Source organism: Anolis sagrei, chromosome 8, assembly GCF_037176765.1.
Source record: "Anolis sagrei isolate rAnoSag1 chromosome 8, rAnoSag1.mat, whole genome shotgun sequence".
Taxonomy (NCBI): domain Eukaryota; kingdom Metazoa; phylum Chordata; class Lepidosauria; order Squamata; family Dactyloidae; genus Anolis; species Anolis sagrei.
The window spans coordinates 2,852,900-2,875,000 of NC_090028.1; the positions used below are offsets into that span (position 1 = coordinate 2,852,900).

Sequence of the window (22,101 nt, forward strand, 5' to 3'; positions counted from 1 at the left end):
CGAAACAATTTTTCCAATTTTCGTAATTATTTTCGTAATTTCGTAATTATATTTTATAATATACAATTATAATATAATAATATAATATATGTTATATATTATATTATATTACATTATATTATTATAATACTATTATATTATAGTATTGTATATTATATTATTATATTATATATTATAATTGTATATTATAATATAATATATGTAATATATTATAATGTAATATAATATAATATACAATTATAATATAATAGAATATATTATATATATAATATAATATACAATAATATAATATAATCATAATAATATAATATAATCATATATAATATAATATTATATAATATACAATAATATAATATAATAATATTATAATATAATATACAACAATATAATATAATCATATTATAATAATATAATATAATATAATATAGTTGTTGTTTGTTTTATCACACCAACAGTCAACAACAGAGGGAGAGGGAAGCTTCAGAAGTTCCCCCTATCCCGTTTGGAGGTTTTTTTTAGCATATTGCGCAATCGCGTCCGCCATTAACGAATTGATTCGTAATTTTACGAAATTTCGTATATTTCGAAATTTTTTAAAGTAAAATTTCGGAATTCTTTAAAAAAACGAAACGCAAGGGCCCCCTAAAAACAAAACAAGTTTAGAACCAAATTTTTCCATGGTTACCCAAGCCTAGCATATATAATATGTTTTGGAGACACCTAAGAGTATCTATATGTCGTACACTTTGGAGAGACTTAATGTTGTAGTAGAGTCTGTTGGCAATGCTGCAACTGGTAGTAGGAGTGGTAGAGGAGGGAAACGAGGCACCCAGGTGTTAGACGAGGAACAGCAAAGGAAGAGCATCCGGGAGATACTTATGTCACCCACTGATGAAGAGTCCTTTGAGGGTTTCTCTGAGAGTGAAATGAGTGAGGAAGAGGAAGGAGTTACAGATGGGAATAGAGGGATTAAGAGGATTACTCAAGAGCAGGAATCAGACGAGGAGCATCAGAGAAAGAAGATCCGGGACATACTTACTGCTCCCACAGAGGAAGAGGATTTCTGGGAATGATGGGTCTGGGAGTGATGGGGATGAAGAGGAACCAAAGTACAGGAGTCTCAGGATGTGTGTACTCAACCAACATCCAGTGACACTTTTGTGGGGTTTTCTGGTGGAGGGGATTGGCAATCAGGTGATACCGTGGAATCATGGGGAGACCTAAGTCTTGACAAGAGGTGGAAGAGTTGGAGGGATGGGCGTTGGCGCTCGGCTGTGGAGGCTAAGCCAGCTGAGAGTGATGAGGATGGGGTGGAGGGCAGCTCATCATCGGATGATGAGCTGTAAGATAAATGTAGTCACTGGAATGATAGAACTTTGCAGTAGGCAAAGTGTTGGTTTCGTGCCTTGGGTCTTGTCGCTGCCAGTTTTCTTGTTGGGCTTGGGTCCTGGATCTGCAGGTTGCTGTTTTGCTTTGTGTACCGACCAGCTTGGATTCTCGTAAGTGTGGATTTCCCCTCTCCTTGACTTCGGACTGCTCTTGACGACAATGCTGCCTTGTGGACTTTGGAACCTTCCGTTGGGATTTCTTCGACTTTGGACTGCATTTGGATGACAGCTTCTCTTTACGGCTCTTTGGTTGTTTTCCTTTAACTGTGTGATTTTGGTGTGTTTTGGAAGAACTCTTGTTTAATCTGGGTTTTTTGCCAGTTTAATCTGGATTATTGTCTGAGTTTGTTTTACAAGATTGAATTTGCTACAACCTTTGAGTTTTGACCAGAGGCACTGAAGCAAGTGTCTCTGAGTCCTGTTTACTTTGCTTTAATAAACTATTGTTTTGGACATACTCCTGTGTCTGGCTCTTTAAGGCATCTTGGTTCCGACACTTAAGGGTAACCTCCACTTTGGAGACACTTAAGGGTATATAGCATGCAGTTTGGAGACACTTAAAAGTACCTATATATCGTACACTTTAGAGACACTTAAGAGCATATATTGTATGCTTCAGAAATACTTAAGGTTATATACACATTGTATGCTTAGAAGAGTCTTAGAGGTGTCATATGCTTTGGAGACACTTAAGAGCATCTATATAGCGTACACTTTAGAGACACTTAAAAGCATATATCATATGTTTTGGAGACACTTAAGAGTAACGTCCACTTTGGAGACACTTAAGACCATCTAGTGTACAGTTTGGAGACAAGAGTATCTATGTATCGTACACTTTAGAGACACTTAAGAACACATATTGTGTGTTTTGGAGACACTTAAGGGTATATACACATTGTACACTTTGAAGATACGTAAAGGTATCATATACTTTGGAGACACTTAAGAGTATCTATATAGCATACAGTTTGGAGATATAGTTTGGAGACACTTAAGGGTATATATTATACACTTTGGAGATACTTAAGAGTATCTATGCATTGTACACTTTGGAGACACTTAAGGGTTTCTTATATTGAATGGTTTGGTGACACTTAAGGGGATATATCATACATTTTAGAGATACTTAAGAGTATCTATACAGCCTACACTTTGGAGACAAAACAATATCTATACATTGTACACTTTGGAGAGGCTTAAGGGTATCATACACTTTGGAGACACATAAGAATATCTATATAGCGTACGATTTAGAGATATACTTTGGAGACACTTAAGGGTATATGTTATACACTTTGGTGATACTTAAGAGTATCTATACATTGTACATTAGAGACATTTAAGAGTATCTATATATTGAATGGTTTGGCAACACTTAAGGTTAAATATAATACACTTTGGAAATACTTAAGAGCATCTATACATCGTACACTTTGGAGACACAACGATATCTATACATTGTACACTTTGGAGAGGCTTAAGGGTATCGTATGCTTTGGAGACACTTAAGAGTATCTATAGAGCGTACGGTTTGGAGATACAGTTTGGAGATACTTAAGGGTATATATTATCCACCTTGGAGATACTTAAAGGGTATCTATAAATTGTACACTTTGGAGAAAGTTAAGAGTATCTCTACATCGTACACTTTGGAGACACTGTACTCTTTGATGATACTTAAGGGTATCTCTATATCGTATGCTTTGGAAACACTTAAAAAAGTATATCTGCAGGTTGCTTTCCAAACTTCGTTTCCCTTTGGCCAAATAGCTCTCAGTCCAAATGCTAATTGGATGGATTAAAACTTTGAATAACCAGCCGGAATTCATTACTCCACAGGTTTGCTCTCCCTGAGACAGACCCTTTCCAAAGAGGAGTAAATAAAGAGATAAACAAGGCCAATGGCAGCTACTTGCAAGCAAAAAGATATCCTTATAATGTCATGTCGCGATGGCCCTTGAAGGAAAAGAAAGGTGGACGGGAGGAAAGACACCACAACAACGCGGGCCCATTACAATTCTCAAAAGGATCCCCATATAAACCCGATTGAAAGAACAAGAGCATGTTGTTCAAGTCAATGGGACTTCCATGCATTTCTAAATGACTTTAAGCCCTACGAAATGACATGCAAAACAACTCCTGAATTTTAAAAGCCCGCTATGCGTTTTTCCAATTGTTTTTGCATTGTGATAAATAAGCCCAAACACGAGAGAGGCAAAATTAGTGCAGAAAAAGCCGATTGTGCTCGAGGCGCTTGTCTTTTTTTCTTTCCTGGTATCTATGACAACAACAGAGACCTGTTTATTAAGCCGTTGCCTCTCCGGCCCAAGCGCCCAAACCCTTGAAAGGACACAATGGCCACCATCCAAATCCAAAGCCAACCAATCAACTGGATCAATGCAAGCCCAAGAGAGAGGAGCCGGAAACCTTTAACCAATCTCAGCAACATTTCCACTTCCTAGAGATGAATTATTTCCCTACGTATCCTAACTAGAGAGGATGCCATCTCATTTTCCCATCTCCATGCTCATGCAGAAATTCTGCTTTCCTTCCTTTGCAAAAATAGTTATCATTTCAGGACACTGACATTATTATTATTATTATTATTATTATTATTGTTGTTGTTGTTATTATTATTATTATTGTTATTATTACTACTACTACTACTAGCTGTACCCGCCATGCATTGCTGTGACCAACCTTCCCTCTTTCTCTCCTTCTTTCCCTCCTTCCTTCACTCCCTCCTTCCTTCCTTCCCATCTTTCCTTCTCTTCTTCCTTCCTTCTCTATCTCTTTCCTTCCTTCCCCTTTTTTCTTTCTCTTTCTGTCTTTCTTTCCTTCCTTCCTTCTCTTTCCTTTCTTCTCTTTCCTTCTATGATTTCCTTCCCTCTCTCTTTCTCTACATCTTCCCCCTTCCTTCTCTCCCTCTTTCCTTCCTTCTTTCCCTTTTTTCTTTCCTTCTCCCCTTCCTTCCTTCTCTAACTTTCCTTCCTTCCCCTTTTTCTTTCCCTCCCTCTTTCTCTCCTTTCTTCCTTTTCTACCTCTTTCCTTCCTTCCTTCCTTCCTTCCTTCCTTCCTTCCTTCCTTCCTTCCTTCCTTCTCCCTTTCCTTCTTTCCTTCCCTCCCTCTTTCTCTTCTTCTTTCTCTCCCTATTTCCCTTTTTCCTTTCCTTCTCCCCTTCCTTTTATCTCTAACTTTCCTTCCTTCCCCCTTTTTCTTTCCCTCCCTCTTTCTCTCCTTTCTTCCTTCTCTACCTCTTTCCTTCCTTCCTTCTTTCTTTGCTTCCATGCTTTCTTCTCCCTTCCCTCCCTCTTTCTTTTCTCCCCTTCCCTCCCTTTTTCTTCCCCTTTTCCTGCATTTTCACTTAGCTTTTCGTCTTTTGGCTTTTGGGGGCTTTCTGCTTTTTGTTTTCATTGTTTTTTATGAGTGAAGGACATGCATTGGGTTGTTAGGTGTCTTGTGTCCAAATTCGGTGTCAATTCGTCCAGTGGTTTTTGAGCTCTGTTAATCTCACAAACGAACATTACCTTTTTATTTATATAGATTATTATTATTATTATTATTATTATTATTATTATTATGCTTGGAATTAAATACAACAGTATTAAAATGCAGTTAAGATAATAATATAATAATAAGAAGAAAAAGAATAGTAATAGCAAGATGATGGTGAAGAGGCTGAACTCCCAACCCAAAATAGATTCAGCATCTTCGACAGATTGTCCAAACCGGAGCCAAGGGGTGTATCTACACTGTAGAATTAATCCAGTTTGACACCCCTTTGACTGTCACTAGCTCAATGCTATGGCATCGTACACTTTAGAGACCCTTAAAAACATATATCGTATGTTTTGGAGGCACTTAAGAGTATTGTCCACTTTGGAGACACTTATATAGCGTACCGTTTGGAGACACTTAAGAGTACCTATATATCGTACACTTTAGAGACAATTAAGAGCATATCTTGTTTGTTTTGGAGATACTTAAGGGTATATACACATTGTACTCTTTGAAGAGAGTTATAGGTATCATGCTTTGTAGACACTTAAGAGTATCTATATAGCGTACAGTTTGGAGACACTTAAGGATATATGTTATACACTTTTGTGATACTTAAGAGTATATATTGTATTCTTTGAAGACACTATGTATCTATGTATTGTAGCTCAATATTGTGGCACTGTACACTTTGGATTAAGTGTTTCCAAAGTGTACAGTGCCACAATATTGAGCTACAATACATAGATACATAGATATGGATACTCTTATCCATATCACTTGCTTTGGAGAATTGGAGTATATATTGTATGCTTTGGAGACACTATGTATCATAGCTCAATGCTATGGCATCGTACACTTTGGAGACACTTAAGAGTATCTATGTATTGTATGCTTTGGAGACACTTATGAGTATCTGTATATCATAGCTCAATGCTATGGCATCATACGCTTTGGAGACACTTAAAAGAGTATCTATATCGTATGCTTTGGAGACACTTAAGAGTATTTATATCATATGCTTTGGAGACACTTAAGAGTCACTGTGTATTGTAGCTCAAAGTGTTATTAATGCTATGGCATTGTACACTTTGGAGATGTCATATGTTCCATAGTTGATGGTGGTTGGTGGTGGTGGTAGACCTGGGAGTTGGTGATGGAAGGGTTAATGTAAGTCTTGGTTCTAAAGGGCTGAGTAGTTTGTAAGTAACAGTTTACAGGTAAAAGCAATTAAGAGTGGAGGTGTGCAGGAGATGGGTTGCAGCTGGGTGTTATTGGATTTAAGGAGCTAACTTTGAGACTTATCTTTGGGCGAAAAGTATTTGTTGCATTTTGGTGGTGGTGGATCCTGCTGGTTTTCCCCCCAGGTCTTGGATTTTTTGGTATCCTGACCTGTCTCCTGTAATCTTGGAACCTTGAACCTTTGGACTGGCTTTTGACTATGGTATAGACTCTTGATCCCTGGACTTTGTTTATTGAACTCTTGGCATTTGACCATTGGACTGGACCCTTTGACTACGAAGTTATTTTTGCTATCAGTTTTTGTTTATTCTGTAGCTGCGTGCTATCTTTGTGTTTTATATTTTAGACTATAAAAACAGCCAGCAAGTAAGTGCTGTTTTAATTAAACTGTTTGTTAAAATAAGGGAGTTTGATTCATCTTTACCTAAACAAGGTAGAGCCCTGGCAACGTGACAGGAGACACTTAAGAGTATCTATATCGTATGCTTTGGAAACACTTACGAGTATCTATATATCATAGCTCAATGCTACGATACATAGATACGCTTTGGAGACACTTAAGAGTATATATATCATATGCTTTGGAGACACTTTCAAGTATCTATCATTTGCTTTGGAGACACTTAAGAGTATCTATATATTGTATGCTTTGGAGACACAAGAGTATCTATGTTTTGTAGCTCAATGCTATAGCATCGTACACTTTGAAGACACTTAAGAGTATCTATATATCATATGTTTTGGAGACACTTAAGAGTATCTATGTATCGTGGCTCAATGCTATGGCATCATATGCTTTGGAGACACTTAAGAGTATCTAAATATTCTGTGCTTGGAAGACACTTAAGAGTATCTATGTATTGTAGCTCAATGCTATGGTATTGTACGCTTTGAAGACACTTAAGAGTATCTATATATGCTTTGGAGACACTTAAGAGTATCTAAATATTCTGTGCTTGGAAGACACTTAAGAGTATCTATGTATTGTAGCTCAATGCTATGGTATTGTACGCTTTGAAGACACTTAAGAGTATCTATATATGCTTTGGAGACACTTAAGAGTATCTAAATATTCTGTGCTTGGAAGACACTTAAGAGTATCTTTGTATTGTAGCTCAATGCTATGGTATTGTACGCTTTGAAGACACTTAAGAGTATCTATATATGCTTTGGAGACACTTAAGAGTATCTAAATATTGTGTGCTTGGAAGACACTTAAGAGTATCTATGTATTGTAGCTCAATGCTATGGTATTGTACGCTTTGAAGACACTTAAGAGTATCTATATATGCTTTGGAGACACTTAAGAGTATCTAAATATTGTGTGCTTGGAAGACACTTAAGAGTATCTATGTATTGTAGCTCAATGCTATGGTATTGTACGCTTTGAAGACACTTAAGAGTATCTATATATGCTTTGGAGACACTTAAGAGTATCTAAATATTGTGTGCTTGGAAGACACTTAAGAGTATCTATGTATTGTAGCTCAATGCTATGGTATTGTACGCTTTGAAGACACTTAAGAGTATCTATATATGCTTTGGAGACACTTAAGAGTATCTAAATATTGTGTGCTTGGAAGACACTTAAGAGTATCTATGTATTGTAGCTCAATGCTATGGTATTGTACGCTTTGAAGACACTTAAGAGTATCTATATATGCTTTGGAGACACTTAAGAGTATCTAAATATTCTGTGCTTGGAAGACACTTAAGAGTATCTATGTATTGTAGCTCAATGCTATGGTATTGTACGCTTTGAAGACACTTAAGAGTATCTATATATGCTTTGGAGACACTTAAGAGTATCTAAATATTCTGTGCTTGGAAGACACTTAAGAGTATCTATGTATTGTAGCTCAATGCTATGGTATTGTACACTTTGAAGACACTTAAGAGTATCTAAATATTGTGTGCTTGGAAGACACTTAAGAGTATCTATGTATTGTAGCTCAATGCTATGGTATTGTACGCTTTGAAGACACTTAAGAGTATCTATATATGCTTTGGAGACACTTAAGAGTATCTAAATATTCTGTGCTTGGAAGACACTTAAGAGTATCTATGTATTGTAGCTCAATGCTATGGTATTGTACGCTTTGAAGACACTTAAGAGTATCTATATATGCTTTGGAGACACTTAAGAGTATCTAAATATTCTGTGCTTGGAAGACACTTAAGAGTATCTATGTATTGTAGCTCAATGCTATGGTATTGTACGCTTTGAAGACACTTAAGAGTATCTATATATGCTTTGGAGACACTTAAGAGTATCTAAATATTCTGTGCTTGGAAGACACTTAAGAGTATCTATGTATTGTAGCTCAATGCTATGGTATTGTACGCTTTGAAGACACTTAAGAGTATCTATATATGCTTTGGAGACACTTAAGAGTATCTAAATATTCTGTGCTTGGAAGACACTTAAGAGTATCTTTGTATTGTAGCTCAATGCTATGGTATTGTACGCTTTGAAGACACTTAAGAGTATCTATATATGCTTTGGAGACACTTAAGAGTATCTAAATATTGTGTGCTTGGAAGACACTTAAGAGTATCTATGTATTGTAGCTCAATGCTATGGTATTGTACGCTTTGAAGACACTTAAGAGTATCTATATATGCTTTGGAGACACTTAAGAGTATCTAAATATTCTGTGCTTGGAAGACACTTAAGAGTATCTTTGTATTGTAGCTCAATGCTATGGTATTGTACGCTTTGAAGACACTTAAGAGTATCTATATATGCTTTGGAGACACTTAAGAGTATCTAAATATTGTGTGCTTGGAAGACACTTAAGAGTATCTATGTATTGTAGCTCAATGCTATGGTATTGTACGCTTTGAAGACACTTAAGAGTATCTATATATGCTTTGGAGACACTTAAGAGTATCTAAATATTGTGTGCTTGGAAGACACTTAAGAGTATCTATGTATTGTAGCTCAATGCTATGGTATTGTACGCTTTGAAGACACTTAAGAGTATCTATATATGCTTTGGAGACACTTAAGAGTATCTAAATATTCTGTGCTTGGAAGACACTTAAGAGTATCTATGTATTGTAGCTCAATGCTATGGTATTGTACGCTTTGAAGACACTTAAGAGTATCTATATATGCTTTGGAGACACTTAAGAGTATCTAAATATTCTGTGCTTGGAAGACACTTAAGAGTATCTATGTATTGTAGCTCAATGCTATGGTATTGTACACTTTGAAGACACTTAAGAGTATCTAAATATTCTGTGCTTGGAAGACACTTAAGAGTATCTATGTATTGTAGCTCAATGCTATGGTATTGTACGCTTTGAAGACACTTAAGAGTATCTATATATGCTTTGGAGACACTTAAGAGTATCTAAATATTCTGTGCTTGGAAGACACTTAAGAGTATCTATGTATTGTAGCTCAATGCTATGGTATTGTACACTTTGAAGACACTTAAGAGTATCTAAATATTCTGTGCTTGGAAGACACTTAAGAGTATCTATGTATTGTAGCTCAATGCTATGGTATTGTACGCTTTGAAGACACTTAAGAGTATCTATATATGCTTTGGAGACACTTAAGAGTATCTAAATATTCTGTGCTTGGAAGACACTTAAGAGTATCTTTGTATTGTAGCTCAATGCTATGGTATTGTACGCTTTGAAGACACTTAAGAGTATCTATATATGCTTTGGAGACACTTAAGAGTATCTAAATATTGTGTGCTTGGAAGACACTTAAGAGTATCTATGTATTGTAGCTCAATGCTATGGTATTGTACGCTTTGAAGACACTTAAGAGTATCTATATATGCTTTGGAGACACTTAAGAGTATCTAAATATTGTGTGCTTGGAAGACACTTAAGAGTATCTATGTATTGTAGCTCAATGCTATGGTATTGTACGCTTTGAAGACACTTAAGAGTATCTATATATTCTTTGGAGACACTTAAGAGTATCTAAATATTCTGTGCTTGGAAGACACTTAAGAGTATCTATGTATTGTAGCTCAATGCTATGGTATTGTACGCTTTGAAGACACTTAAGAGTATCTATATATGCTTTGGAGACACTTAAGAGTATCTAAATATTCTGTGCTTGGAAGACACTTAAGAGTATCTATGTATTGTAGCTCAATGCTATGGTATTGTACGCTTTGAAGACACTTAAGAGTATCTATATATGCTTTGGAGACACTTAAGAGTATCTAAATATTGTGTGCTTGGAAGACACTTAAGAGTATCTATGTATTGTAGCTCAATGCTATGGTATTGTACGCTTTGAAGACACTTAAGAGTATCTATATATGCTTTGGAGACACTTAAGAGTATCTAAATATTCTGTGCTTGGAAGACACTTAAGAGTATCTATGTATTGTAGCTCAATGCTATGGTATTGTACGCTTTGAAGACACTTAAGAGTATCTATATATGCTTTGGAGACACTTAAGAGTATCTAAATATTGTGTGCTTGGAAGACACTTAAGAGTATCTATGTATTGTAGCTCAATGCTATGGTATTGTACGCTTTGAAGACACTTAAGAGTATCTATATATGCTTTGGAGACACTTAAGAGTATCTAAATATTGTGTGCTTGGAAGACACTTAAGAGTATCTATGTATTGTAGCTCAATGCTATGGTATTGTACGCTTTGAAGACACTTAAGAGTATCTATATATGCTTTGGAGACACTTAAGAGTATCTAAATATTGTGTGCTTGGAAGACACTTAAGAGTATCTATGTATTGTAGCTCAATGCTATGGTATTGTACGCTTTGAAGACACTTAAGAGTATCTATATATTCTTTGGAGACACTTAAGAGTATCTAAATATTCTGTGCTTGGAAGACACTTAAGAGTATCTATGTATTGTAGCTCAATGCTATGGTATTGTACGCTTTGAAGACACTTAAGAGTATCTATATATCATAATGCTTTGGAGACATTTAAGAGTATCTATATCAGGGGTCCTCAAACTAAGGCCCGGGGGCCCGAATATGGCCCTCCAAGGTCATTTACCCGGTCCTCACTCAGGTTTAACCTAAGTCTGAAATGACTTGAAAGCACACAACAGCAACAATCTTAACTCACCAGCCAAAAGCAGGCCCACACTTCCCACTGACATACTAATAAATTTATATTTGTTAAAATTGTTCTTAATTTTAATTATTGTATTGTTTTTAAGTGTTTCTTTGCACTACAAATAAGATATGTGCAGTGTGCAAAGGAATTCATTCATTTTTTCCCCCAAATTATAATCTGGCCCATGCTGCAGATACAATAATAATAATAATAATAATAATAATAATAATCTGGCCCTCCAACAGTTTGAGGGACTGTGACCCGGCCCTCTATTTATAAAGTTTGAGGATCCCTGATCTTATCATATGCTTTGGAGACACTGAAGAGTATCTCCTGAAGTTTGGTGAGGCACCAGCATTTTTTTGCAGACAAGGCCAAAGACCTTGCAAAACTGCAAATCCCAGGATTCCATTGCAATGCAACATTGCACTTATAGCAGTGCCAAACTGCATTTATTCTATTGTGCAGATGAATCCAAAGTCTGCAATGGCCCTTCTAGCCACAATTGTAAAACAGATTCATTCCTGGTCAAAGTGAGCCTCAACGCCAGTGTAAACGTAATGATAAACTAGACTCAGCATCCAAAAGAAGACCAAGAAGAGGAGGCCAACCTATCCATGCAACCTTCTCCATTAGCCTCTGTAGCCTCTTTCACACTACATTAATTATAATGCAATAATTCCCCTTTGCTAGGGCTCCATCCAACGTAACCCATTTTGGAAGTCTTAAGTGGATTCAACTTGCAAAATGGGTTCAAATGGCAAGGAAAGAGTTTCCATCTAAACACTGAGAAAACTTTATTCAAGGTATGATCAATGGTGCAATGGATTGCATAATAACTCCTTAAATAGAGGTTGTATGGCCATCTTTTGGGAGTGCTTGGATGGTGCCTTCCTGCAGAATGGGGTTAGACTAGATGGCCTTTAAGGTCCCTCCCAACTCTTAAGATGTTTGTGACTCAGTGTCTCATGAAACTACAAATCCCATGATACGTTAGGATGGAAACAGGATGGAGACTGGACAGCTAAAGCGGCATCAAATGTGCAATGACAATACAGAGTGAAAAAACACATAAAGGGCTCAATCCAAAATAAGTAAACAAGTAAGAAAATGCCATGTTTCTGGCCTGTTTTACCTTGAAATCTTCGGGGAGGAGCAGCTTCGACGTCCTCAAGAAGCTCAAGATGTATCTGAAAATTTCGCCGTCTCGGTCGATGAAATAATGCTGTTTCAAACTGTCCAGGACAATGGGCTCCGTGCCATTAAACAGGCGGCTTATTCTGCAGGAAAGCGAGAAGGAAAAAAGGATGGAAGGAAAAACAGAATCCAGGATTTAGAAAGAGAATCACAGCAGCTTCAATGGAAGGGAAGGAAGCCTATCTCCTTGAGATCATCTAGACCAGCATTTCTCAACCTGGGTGTCAGGACCCGGGGGGGGGGGGAGGTTGTGAGGGGGTGTCAAAGTGGTCACCAAAGACCATCAGAAAACATAGTACTTTCTGTTCATCATGAGGACTCTGCATGAGAAGTTTGGCCCAATTCTATCATTGGTGGAGTTCACAATGCTCTTTGATTGTAGGTGAACTATAAATCCCAGCAACTACAACTGCCAAATGTCAAGGTTTATTTCCCCCAAACTCCACCAGTGTTTACATTTGGGTATATTGAGTATTTGTGCCAAGTTTGGTCCTGATCCATCATTGTTTGAGTCCACAGTGCTCCCTGGATGTAGGTGAACTACAGCTCCAAAACTCAAGGTCAACGCCCACCAAACCCTTCTGGGATTTTCTGTTGCTCGTGCGAGTTCTGTGTGCCAAGTTTGATTCAATTGGGTCATGGAAGCTAAAGGTTTAAGGCCTTGAAAAACTATAACTTGTGGGATCCCATAGCATTGGATCATCAAAATTAAAGGCTTAAGGCCTTACAAAACTAAAACTCCCGGGATCCCATCGCATTGTGCCATGGCAGTTAAAGGCTCAAGACCTTGCAAAACTACAACTCCCGGGATCCTACAGCATTGAGCCGTGGCAGTTAAAGGCGTAAGGCCTTGCAAAACTACAACTCCCAGGATCCCATAGCCTTGAGCTGCGGCAGTTCAAGGCTCAAGACCTTGCAAAACTACATCTCCCAGGATTCCATAACATTGAGTCATGGTAGTTAAAGGCTCGAGACCTTGTAAAACTACAACTCCCGGGATCTCATAGCATCAAGCCATAGCAGTTAAAGGCTCAAGACCTTGTAAAACTACAACTGCCGGGATCCCAAAACATTGAGCCATGTCACTTCAAGGCTCAAGGCCTTACAAAACTACCACTCCCAGGATCCCATAGCATTGTGCCATGGCAGTTAAAGGCTCGAGACCTTGCAAAACTACAACTCCCAGGATCCCATAGCCTTGAGCCGTGGCAGTTCAAGACTTAAGGCCTTGCAAAACTACAACTCGTGGGATCCCATAGCATTGAGCCATGGTAGTTAAAGGCTCGAGACCTTGCAAAACTACAACTCCTGGGATCCCATAGCATTGGATCATGGAAGTTAAAGGCTCAAGGCCTTGTAAAACTACAACTCCCAGGATCCCACAGCATTGAGCTGTAGCAGAGACTCAAGGCCTTGCAAAACTATAACTCCCAAGATCCCATATTCTTGAGCTGCGGCAGTTCAAGACTCAAGACCTTGCAAAACTAGAACTCCTGGGATCCTATAGCATTGAGCCATGACAGTTCAAGGCTCAAGGCCTTGCAAAACTACAACTCCTGGGATGCTATAGCATTGAGCTATGGCAACTAAAGGCTCAAGGCCTTGCAAAACTACAACTCCGGGGATCCCATAACATTGAGCCATGGCAGTTCAAGGCTCAAGGCCTTGCAAAACTCCAACTCCTGGGATCCCATAGCATTGGGTCATCAAGATCAATGGCTTAAGGCCTTACAAAGCTACAACTCCCAGGATCCCACAGCACTGAGCTGTAGCAGTGTCTCAAGGCCTTGCAAAACTATAACTCCCAGGATCCCACAGCACTGAACTATAGCAGAGGCCCAAGGTCTTGCAAAACTATAACTCCCAAGATCCCATATTCTTGAGCTGCGGCAGTTCAAGACTCAAGACCTTGCAAAACTAGAACTCCTGGGATCCCATAGCATTGATCCATGGCCGTACAAGAGGTCGGTCAATTAACTCCATTACTGCTACAGTGTTGATGCAGAAGAATACTTAGCAGACAAGCCAATGCTCTTTCCAGAAATGGTCACCATACATCAAACTGTCATGAATATATATATTTCTTGCAAAAGGAATGTCCTGAAATAACTCTGAAAGGTGCAAAATAGGAGATTTTTTATCAAAAAGCACGAGAAATCAGGAGCCTCTCCGAAGACCACCCTGTTTTTTCTTGCACGAGGAGCCCCTCCAGTCGAAATTCCTTTGCATCTCTCTCTCTCAGGAAGCAACACGGTCCCCCTAGGATCCTCTTTGGCTCTCCTTTTCCCATTTCCATTCGGAGAGTTTGGGGAACGGGCCCCCAATCGGGACGAGGCTTTTTGAAGTCGCACAATTGTTCTCCCACTTCATGTATAATTTCCCTCTTTGCTATCGCTCCCCCGATCGGGCCTTCCCGGTTCCTTCTAATTTAGTAATCATCTGCAGATTGCATTAATGTGCCATCTCGCTACTCTCTTCTGGATTAATTACAGAGATATTATATATATATATTTTGCACGAATGCAATTCCCCCAACGAAAGCCAAGGAGAAAGTCCGGAAACTTTTTTTGGGGGGTCCGGAAACTGCAATGAAGCATTGCGCATTGCGTTGTTAGCTATGCTAAGTCTTTTTTAAGAGAAGATAATAATAATAATAATAATAATAATAATAATAATAATAATAATGTTCCAGAAGCATTCTCTCCTGATGTTTTGCAAGCATCTGAGGATGCCTGCCATAGATGGGGGCAAAACGTCAGGAGAGAATGCTTCTTGAACATGGAGGGAGTCCAGAAACTTTTTTGGGGAGTCCGGAAACTGCAACGAAGCATTGCGCATTGCGTTGTCAGTCATGCTAAGTCTCTTTTAAGAGAAGATAATAATAATAACAATAATAACAATTATTTTCCAGAAGCATTCTCTCCTGACGTTTTGCAAGCATCTGAGGATGCCTGCCATAGATGGGGGCGAAACGTCAGGAGAGAATGCTTCTTGAACATGGAGGAAGTCCGGAAACTTTTTTGGGGAGTCCGGAAACGGCAACGAAGCATTGCGCATTGCGTTGTTAGCTATGCTAAGTCTTTTAAAGAGAAGATAATAATAATAATAATAATAATAATAATAATAATAATAATAATGTTCCAGAAGCATTCCCTCCTGCAAGCATCTGAGGATGCCTGCCATAGATGGGGGCGAAACGTCAGGAGAGAATGCTTCTTGAACATGGAGGGAGTCCGGAAACTTTTTTGGGGAGTCCGGAAACTGCAACGAAGCATCGCATTGTTAGTCATGCTAAGTCTCTTTTAAGAGAAGATACTACTACTACTACTACTACTACTACTACTAATAATAATTTTCCAGAAGCATTCTCTCCTGATGTTTTGCAAGCATCTGAGGATGCCTGCCATAGATGGGGGCGAAACGTCAGGAGAGAATGCTTCTTGAACATGGAGGAGGTCCAGAAACTTTATCATCTTCTCTTTTAAGAGAAGATGATGATAATAATAATAATAATGTTCCAGAAGCATTCTCTCTTGCAAGCATCTGAGGATGCCTACCATAGATGGGGGCGAAACGTCAGGAGAGAATGCTTCTTGAACATGCTCAGATAGCCCAGAAAACTCACAACAACCCAGTAATTTCGGCTATGAAAGCCTCCGACAATATAATAATAATAATAATAATAATAATAATGATAATATTTATTCTCTCCTGATGTTTGGCCTCCTTCTGAGGATACCTGCCATAGATGGGGGTGAAACGTCAGGAGAAAATGCTTCTTGAACATGGTTAGACAGCCCAGAAAACTCACAACAACCCAGTAATTCTGGCCATGAAAGCCTCCGACAATACAATAATAATAATAATGATAATACTTATTCTCTTCTGATGTTTGGCCTCCTTCTGAGGATAGCTGCCATAGATGTGGGTGAAATATCAGGAGAGAATGCTTCTTGAACATGGTCAGACAGCGCAGAAAACTCACAACAACCCAGTAATTCTGGCCATGAAAGCTTCCGACAATACAATAATAATAATAATGATAATATTTATTCTCTCCTAATGTTTTGCCTCCTTCTGAAGATACCTGCCATAGATGGGTTATATCTGTGGAATAACCAGGGTAGGACAAAGGATTCTTGTCTGCTGGAGCTAGGTGTGAATGTTTCAACTGACCACCTCGATTAGCATTTGATGGCCTGGCAGTGCCTGGGGCAATCTTTTGTTAAGAGGTGATTAAGAGGTGTTAAGAGGTGTCCTACCCTGGTCATTCCACAGATATATACACCCTTTTTCCTAGTTCCAACAGACCTCACTACCTCTGAGGATGCTTGCCATAGATGCAGGCGAAACGTCAGGAGAGAATGCCTCTAGAACATGGCCATATAGCCTGAAAAAACCTACAACAACCCTGTGTGATCCTTACTATGAAAGGAGTTGTTCTCCTCCAGAAACTTTGTTTTTGCGGTAGGTTTTCTCAGGCTATATGGCCATGTTCTAGAGGCATTCTCTCCTGACGTTTCGCCTGCATCTATGGCAAGCATCCTCAGAGGGAGTGAGGTCTGTTGGAACTAGGAAAGTGGGTTTATATATCTGTGGAATAACCAGGGTGGGACAAAGAACTCTTGTCTGTTGGAGCTAGGTGTGAATGTTTTAACTGACCACCTTGATTAGCATTTGATGGCCTGGCAGTGCCTGGGGCAATCTTTGGTTAAGAGGTGATTAGTAGGCTTGGGCAATCCATGGTTCTAAATGGTTCTAAAGTACTTACAAAACTAAAGTTCTGGTGGTGAAAATTTCAGAACTCTAACAAAACTCTCAAAATTTCATAATAAATGGCAGGTCCTAATTGGTTCTGTCATTAAAATCACCAATAATGAAATAATAATTAAATTTTGAAAGTTTTGTTAGAGTTCTGAAATTTTCACCACCAGAACTTTAGTTTTGTAAGTACTTTAGAACCATTTAGAACTATGGATTGCCCAAGCCTAGTGATTAGATGTCCTACCCTGGTCATTCCACAGATATAGAAACTCATTTTCCTAGTTCCAACAGACCTCACTTCCTCTGAGGATGCTTGCCATAGATGCAGGCGAAACGTCATGAGAGAATGCTTCTTGAACATGGAGGAAGTCCAGAAACTTTTTTGGGGAGTCCGGAAACTGCAACGAAGCATTGCGCATTGCATTGTTAGCTATGCTAATCTTTTAAGAGAAGATAATAATAATAATAATAATAATAATAATAATAATAATTTTCCAGAAGCATTCTCTCCTGATGTTTCGCCTGCATCTATAGCAAGCATCCTCAGAGGTAGTGAGGTTGGGTTGTTGTAGGTATTTTCAGGCTATATGGCCATGTTCTAGAGGCATTTTCTCCTGACGTTTCGCCTGCATCTATGGCAAGCATCCTCAGAGGTAGTGAGGTTGGGTTGTTGTAGGTATTTTCAGGCTATATGGCCATGTTCTAGAGGCATTCTCTCCTGACGTTTCGCCTGCATCTATAGCAAGCATCCTCAGAGGTAGTGAGGTTGGGTTGTTGTAGGTATTTTCAGGCTATATGGTCATGTTCTAGAGGCATTCTCTCCTGACGTTTTGCCTGCATCTATGGCAAGCATCCTCAGAGGAAGTGAGGTCTGTTGGAACTAGGAAAATTGTGTTTATATATCTGTGGAATGACCAGGGTGGGACAAAGGACTGTCTGCTGGAGCTAGGTGTGAATGTTTCAACTGACCACCTCGATTAGCATTTGATGGCCTGGCAGTGCCTGGGGCAATGTTTTGTTAAGAGGTGATTAAGAGGTGTTAAGAGGTGTCCTACCCTGGTCATTCCACAGATATATACACCCTTTTTCCTAGTTCCAACAGACCTCACTACCTCTGAGGATGCTTGCCATAAATGCAGGCGAAACGTCAGGAGAGAATGCTTCTATATAGCCATATAGCCCGAGAAAACCTACAACAACCCAGTGATTCCGAGCCATGAAAGCCTTCGACAAAACATTATTGGTATTGTTGTTATTGCAGCCATCCCTCAAGGTGGACCCCCGAAAAGCCTATCTCTCCAAAGCGCTGCCCACCCAAGGGTTAACTCTGTGGGCCTGGAGTGGGCTCCTTTCCTCCTTCCTCTCTGTGGTTAGAACTGGAATCAATTAGTGGAGGAGGCACTGATAAGCCTCGCGCTCCAATCTTGTCCTGAATTAATTTAGCAATGCTGCAAAGTTGGAGAACATTCACAGCCGGCGATGCAAGGAGATTAGGCGCCGGATGGAACTCCCAGGAAGCCATGGCGGCTTTTCATGAGGAATGGGGGCGAGGGGGAGCCTTCCTCGTGGAGCGCGCCTGCCTTTCTTTTCTTGACTTTTCAAAAGGATCCCACCCCCCAACCCACACACACAACTTGGCTTTCGTGTTGAGGGCAATCTAAACAAATAGACCATATTTCATTGATTCTATCAATACGTCTTTTAATATACCATATTTCATCAATTCTAAGATGCACCACCAACTGAAAAGCTTTACCCATCTCTCTCTCGCTCTCTATCTATCCATTTATCCATCCATCTATATATACACATACATATACATATAGCAACCATGAATCGAAGACCTTAGTTTTCAAGATGTTTAGATGGGGGAAAAGTCTCAGAATGGATAAAATAGAGAATGTGTTTGCATGGTCTTATGGAGGGAGAGCCAGGGAATACTCTGTTGTTGTTGTTTTTATATGTGTTTTCCGCATCTTGGAAAGATCAGGTAAGAAATCAAATCATCATCATTATCACCGTCATCACCATCGTTGTCATCATCATCATTATCATCATCACCACCACCATCATCACAATCACAGCCACCATTATCATTATCGCTATCATCATCATCATCACAATGACCACCACCACCACCATTATCACCATCATTATCACCATCACCATTGCTATCACTATCTTCATCATAACAATAATATCACCACCACCATGATTATCACCATCACTATCATTATCACAATCATCACCGCCACCACCACTATCACCATCATTATCACCACCATCATTATCATCATCACTATAGACATCACTATCATCATCACCACCATCATTATCGGCATCATAATTATCACTATCATCCTCACAATAATAATCATCACCATTACCATCATTGTAACTACCATCACCATCATTATCACCATCATCACTATGGACGTTATCACTATCATCATCATCATCATCATCACCATCATCATCACTATAGACATTATCACTATCACCATCACCATCATAATTATCACTATCATCCTCACAATAATAATCATCACCATCACCATCATCATAACTGCCATCACTATCACCATCATCACTCTGGACATTATCACTATCATCATCATCATTATCACCAACACCATCATAATTATCACAATAATAACCATCACAATAATAACCATCACCATCATTGTCACTACCACCACCACCACCATTATCACCATCATCACTATGGACGTTATCATTATCATCATCATCACCACCACCATCATCATTATAGACATTATCACTATCACCATCACCATCATCATTATCACCATCACCATCATCATTATCACTATCATCATCACAATAATAATCACCATCATCGTCACTATTACCACCACCATCATTATCACCATCATCACTATGGATATTATCACTATCATCATCACCACCACCACCATCATTATCACCATCACCACCACAATTACCATCATCATTAACACATCACCATCATCATTCTCACTATCATCATTACAATAATCATCATCACCACCACCATCATTATTACCATCATCATGATAGATATTATCACTAGTGACATTATCACTATCATCATCACCATGACCACCATGACCATTATTATCATTATTATCACCATCATCACCACCATTATTAACACCATCACCATTCTCACTATCATCATCACAATAATAATAATCATCACCATCACCATTATCATTATCACCGCCATCGTCTTAATCACCACCACCACCACCACCATCACGATCACCACCCCCACGATCTCAATGGAGCCATACTGGGTGAACTGCAAGGCTCTCTTTTAGAGAAAGGAATTGGCCAAACCACCTGTGAATCTTTGCCTAAGACAACCCTGCAAAATGCAAGGGATCTCCCTGAGTCGGCAGGCAACTTGGAGGCACAATGATAGGGATCTGTTCCCAGGGCGTTTGGCTGGCATCCTCCTCCTCCGCAAAGGCAGAGCTTCTGCCAAACCTGCCTGGTGCTGCCCTTTGGGGCCGATGCCGGGGCTGTCGCGGCTGCCTTTCAGGCTCTTGGGCGAATCTCCCCGCGGATCTTGGGCCCGGCTGCCTTGCCTTGCCCTGCCCGCCCTTCCTGCCATTGGCCAAGGCGGACAAACACCTCCTCTGCTTCCGGCAGGTGCCACCATGCAGCCGCCAGATCCGCGACTCGATTAGGAGACGTTGGAAGGAAACGAGGACCACAGGAATGCCACGCAAGAGGGAATCAGAAGCCTATCTTTGCAACACTATGATTTTTGTCCCTGAGTTGTAAATATCATTTCCTAATTGGGTCTATTATAAAAACATGGGAAAAGTTGATTAAACTGCCAAAACTTTATTTTTGCAGGAGGGACATCCTGTTGTAGCACATTTTGCTCTCGTTTTGCAATGAATATCTCATTGAATCTCGACCAATTCAGTGTTTGTGGCACAAAGATGGAGTTTTTGGAGGAGAGCAACTATGCCTACAAGCAACATAACCAAACACACATCAAAAACAATCATTATAAAGTATTGTCGAAGGCTTTCATGGCTGGACTCACTAGGTTCTTGTGGGTTTTTTCGGGCTATAGGGCCATGTTCTAGAGGCATTTCTCCTGACGTTTCGCCTGCATCTATGGCAAGCATCCTCAGAGGTTGTGAGGTCTGTTGGAATTAGGACAATGGGTTTATATATCTCTGGAATGACCAGGGTAAGACAAAGGACTCTTGTCTGCTGGAGCTAGGTGTGAATGTTTCAGCTGATCACCTTCATTAGCATTTGAAGGCCTGCCTGAGCCTGGGAAAATCTCTTGCTGGGAGGTGTTAATCTGTGCCTGGTTGTTTCCTCTCTGTTGTTTTGCTGTTGTAATTTTAGAGTTTTTTAAATATTTGTAGCCAGATTTTGTTCATTTTCATGGTCTCCTCCTTTCTGTTGAAATTGTCCACATGCTTGTGGATTTCAATGGCTTCTCTGTGTAGTCTGACATGGTGGTTGCTGGTGTGGTCCAGCACTTCCGTGTTCTCAAATAATATGCTGTGTCCAGGTTGGTTCCTCAGGTGCTCTGCTATGACTGACTTCTCTGGTTGAAGTAGTCTGCAGTGCCTTTCGTGTTCCTTGATGCGTGTCTGGGCGCTGCGTTTGGTGGTCCCTATGTCAGACTACACAGAGAAGCCATGGAGCACACCCAAATACCTGGGACAAGTCACTCTGGACCGTGCTCTGACCTACAAGAAGCACTGCCTGAACATCAAACAAAAAGTGGGACGCTAGAAACAACATCATACGAAAGCTGACTGGCACAACCTGGGGATCACAACCAGACACAGTGAAGACATCTGCCCTTGCGCTATGCTACTCTGCTGCTGAGTATGCATGCCCAGTGTGGAACACATCTCACCACACTAAAACAGTGGATGTGGCTCTTCATGAGACAT

General features: G+C 39.6%; 1 protein-coding gene across 4 annotated transcripts in view; it reads right to left on the reverse strand.

Moving 5' to 3' along the window:
* KCTD15 (potassium channel tetramerization domain containing 15) overlaps positions 1-22,101 on the reverse strand; it is a 109,715-nt gene that overhangs the window by 26,291 nt on the left and 61,323 nt on the right. For all 4 annotated transcript variants that reach the window (XM_067470960.1, XM_067470959.1, XM_060788460.2 and 1 more), the window contains exon 3: positions 12,339-12,483. In XM_067470960.1, coding sequence (XP_067327061.1) covers positions 12,339-12,483 — 145 coding nt within the window. The remainder of the gene's footprint in view (positions 1-12,338; positions 12,484-22,101) is intronic.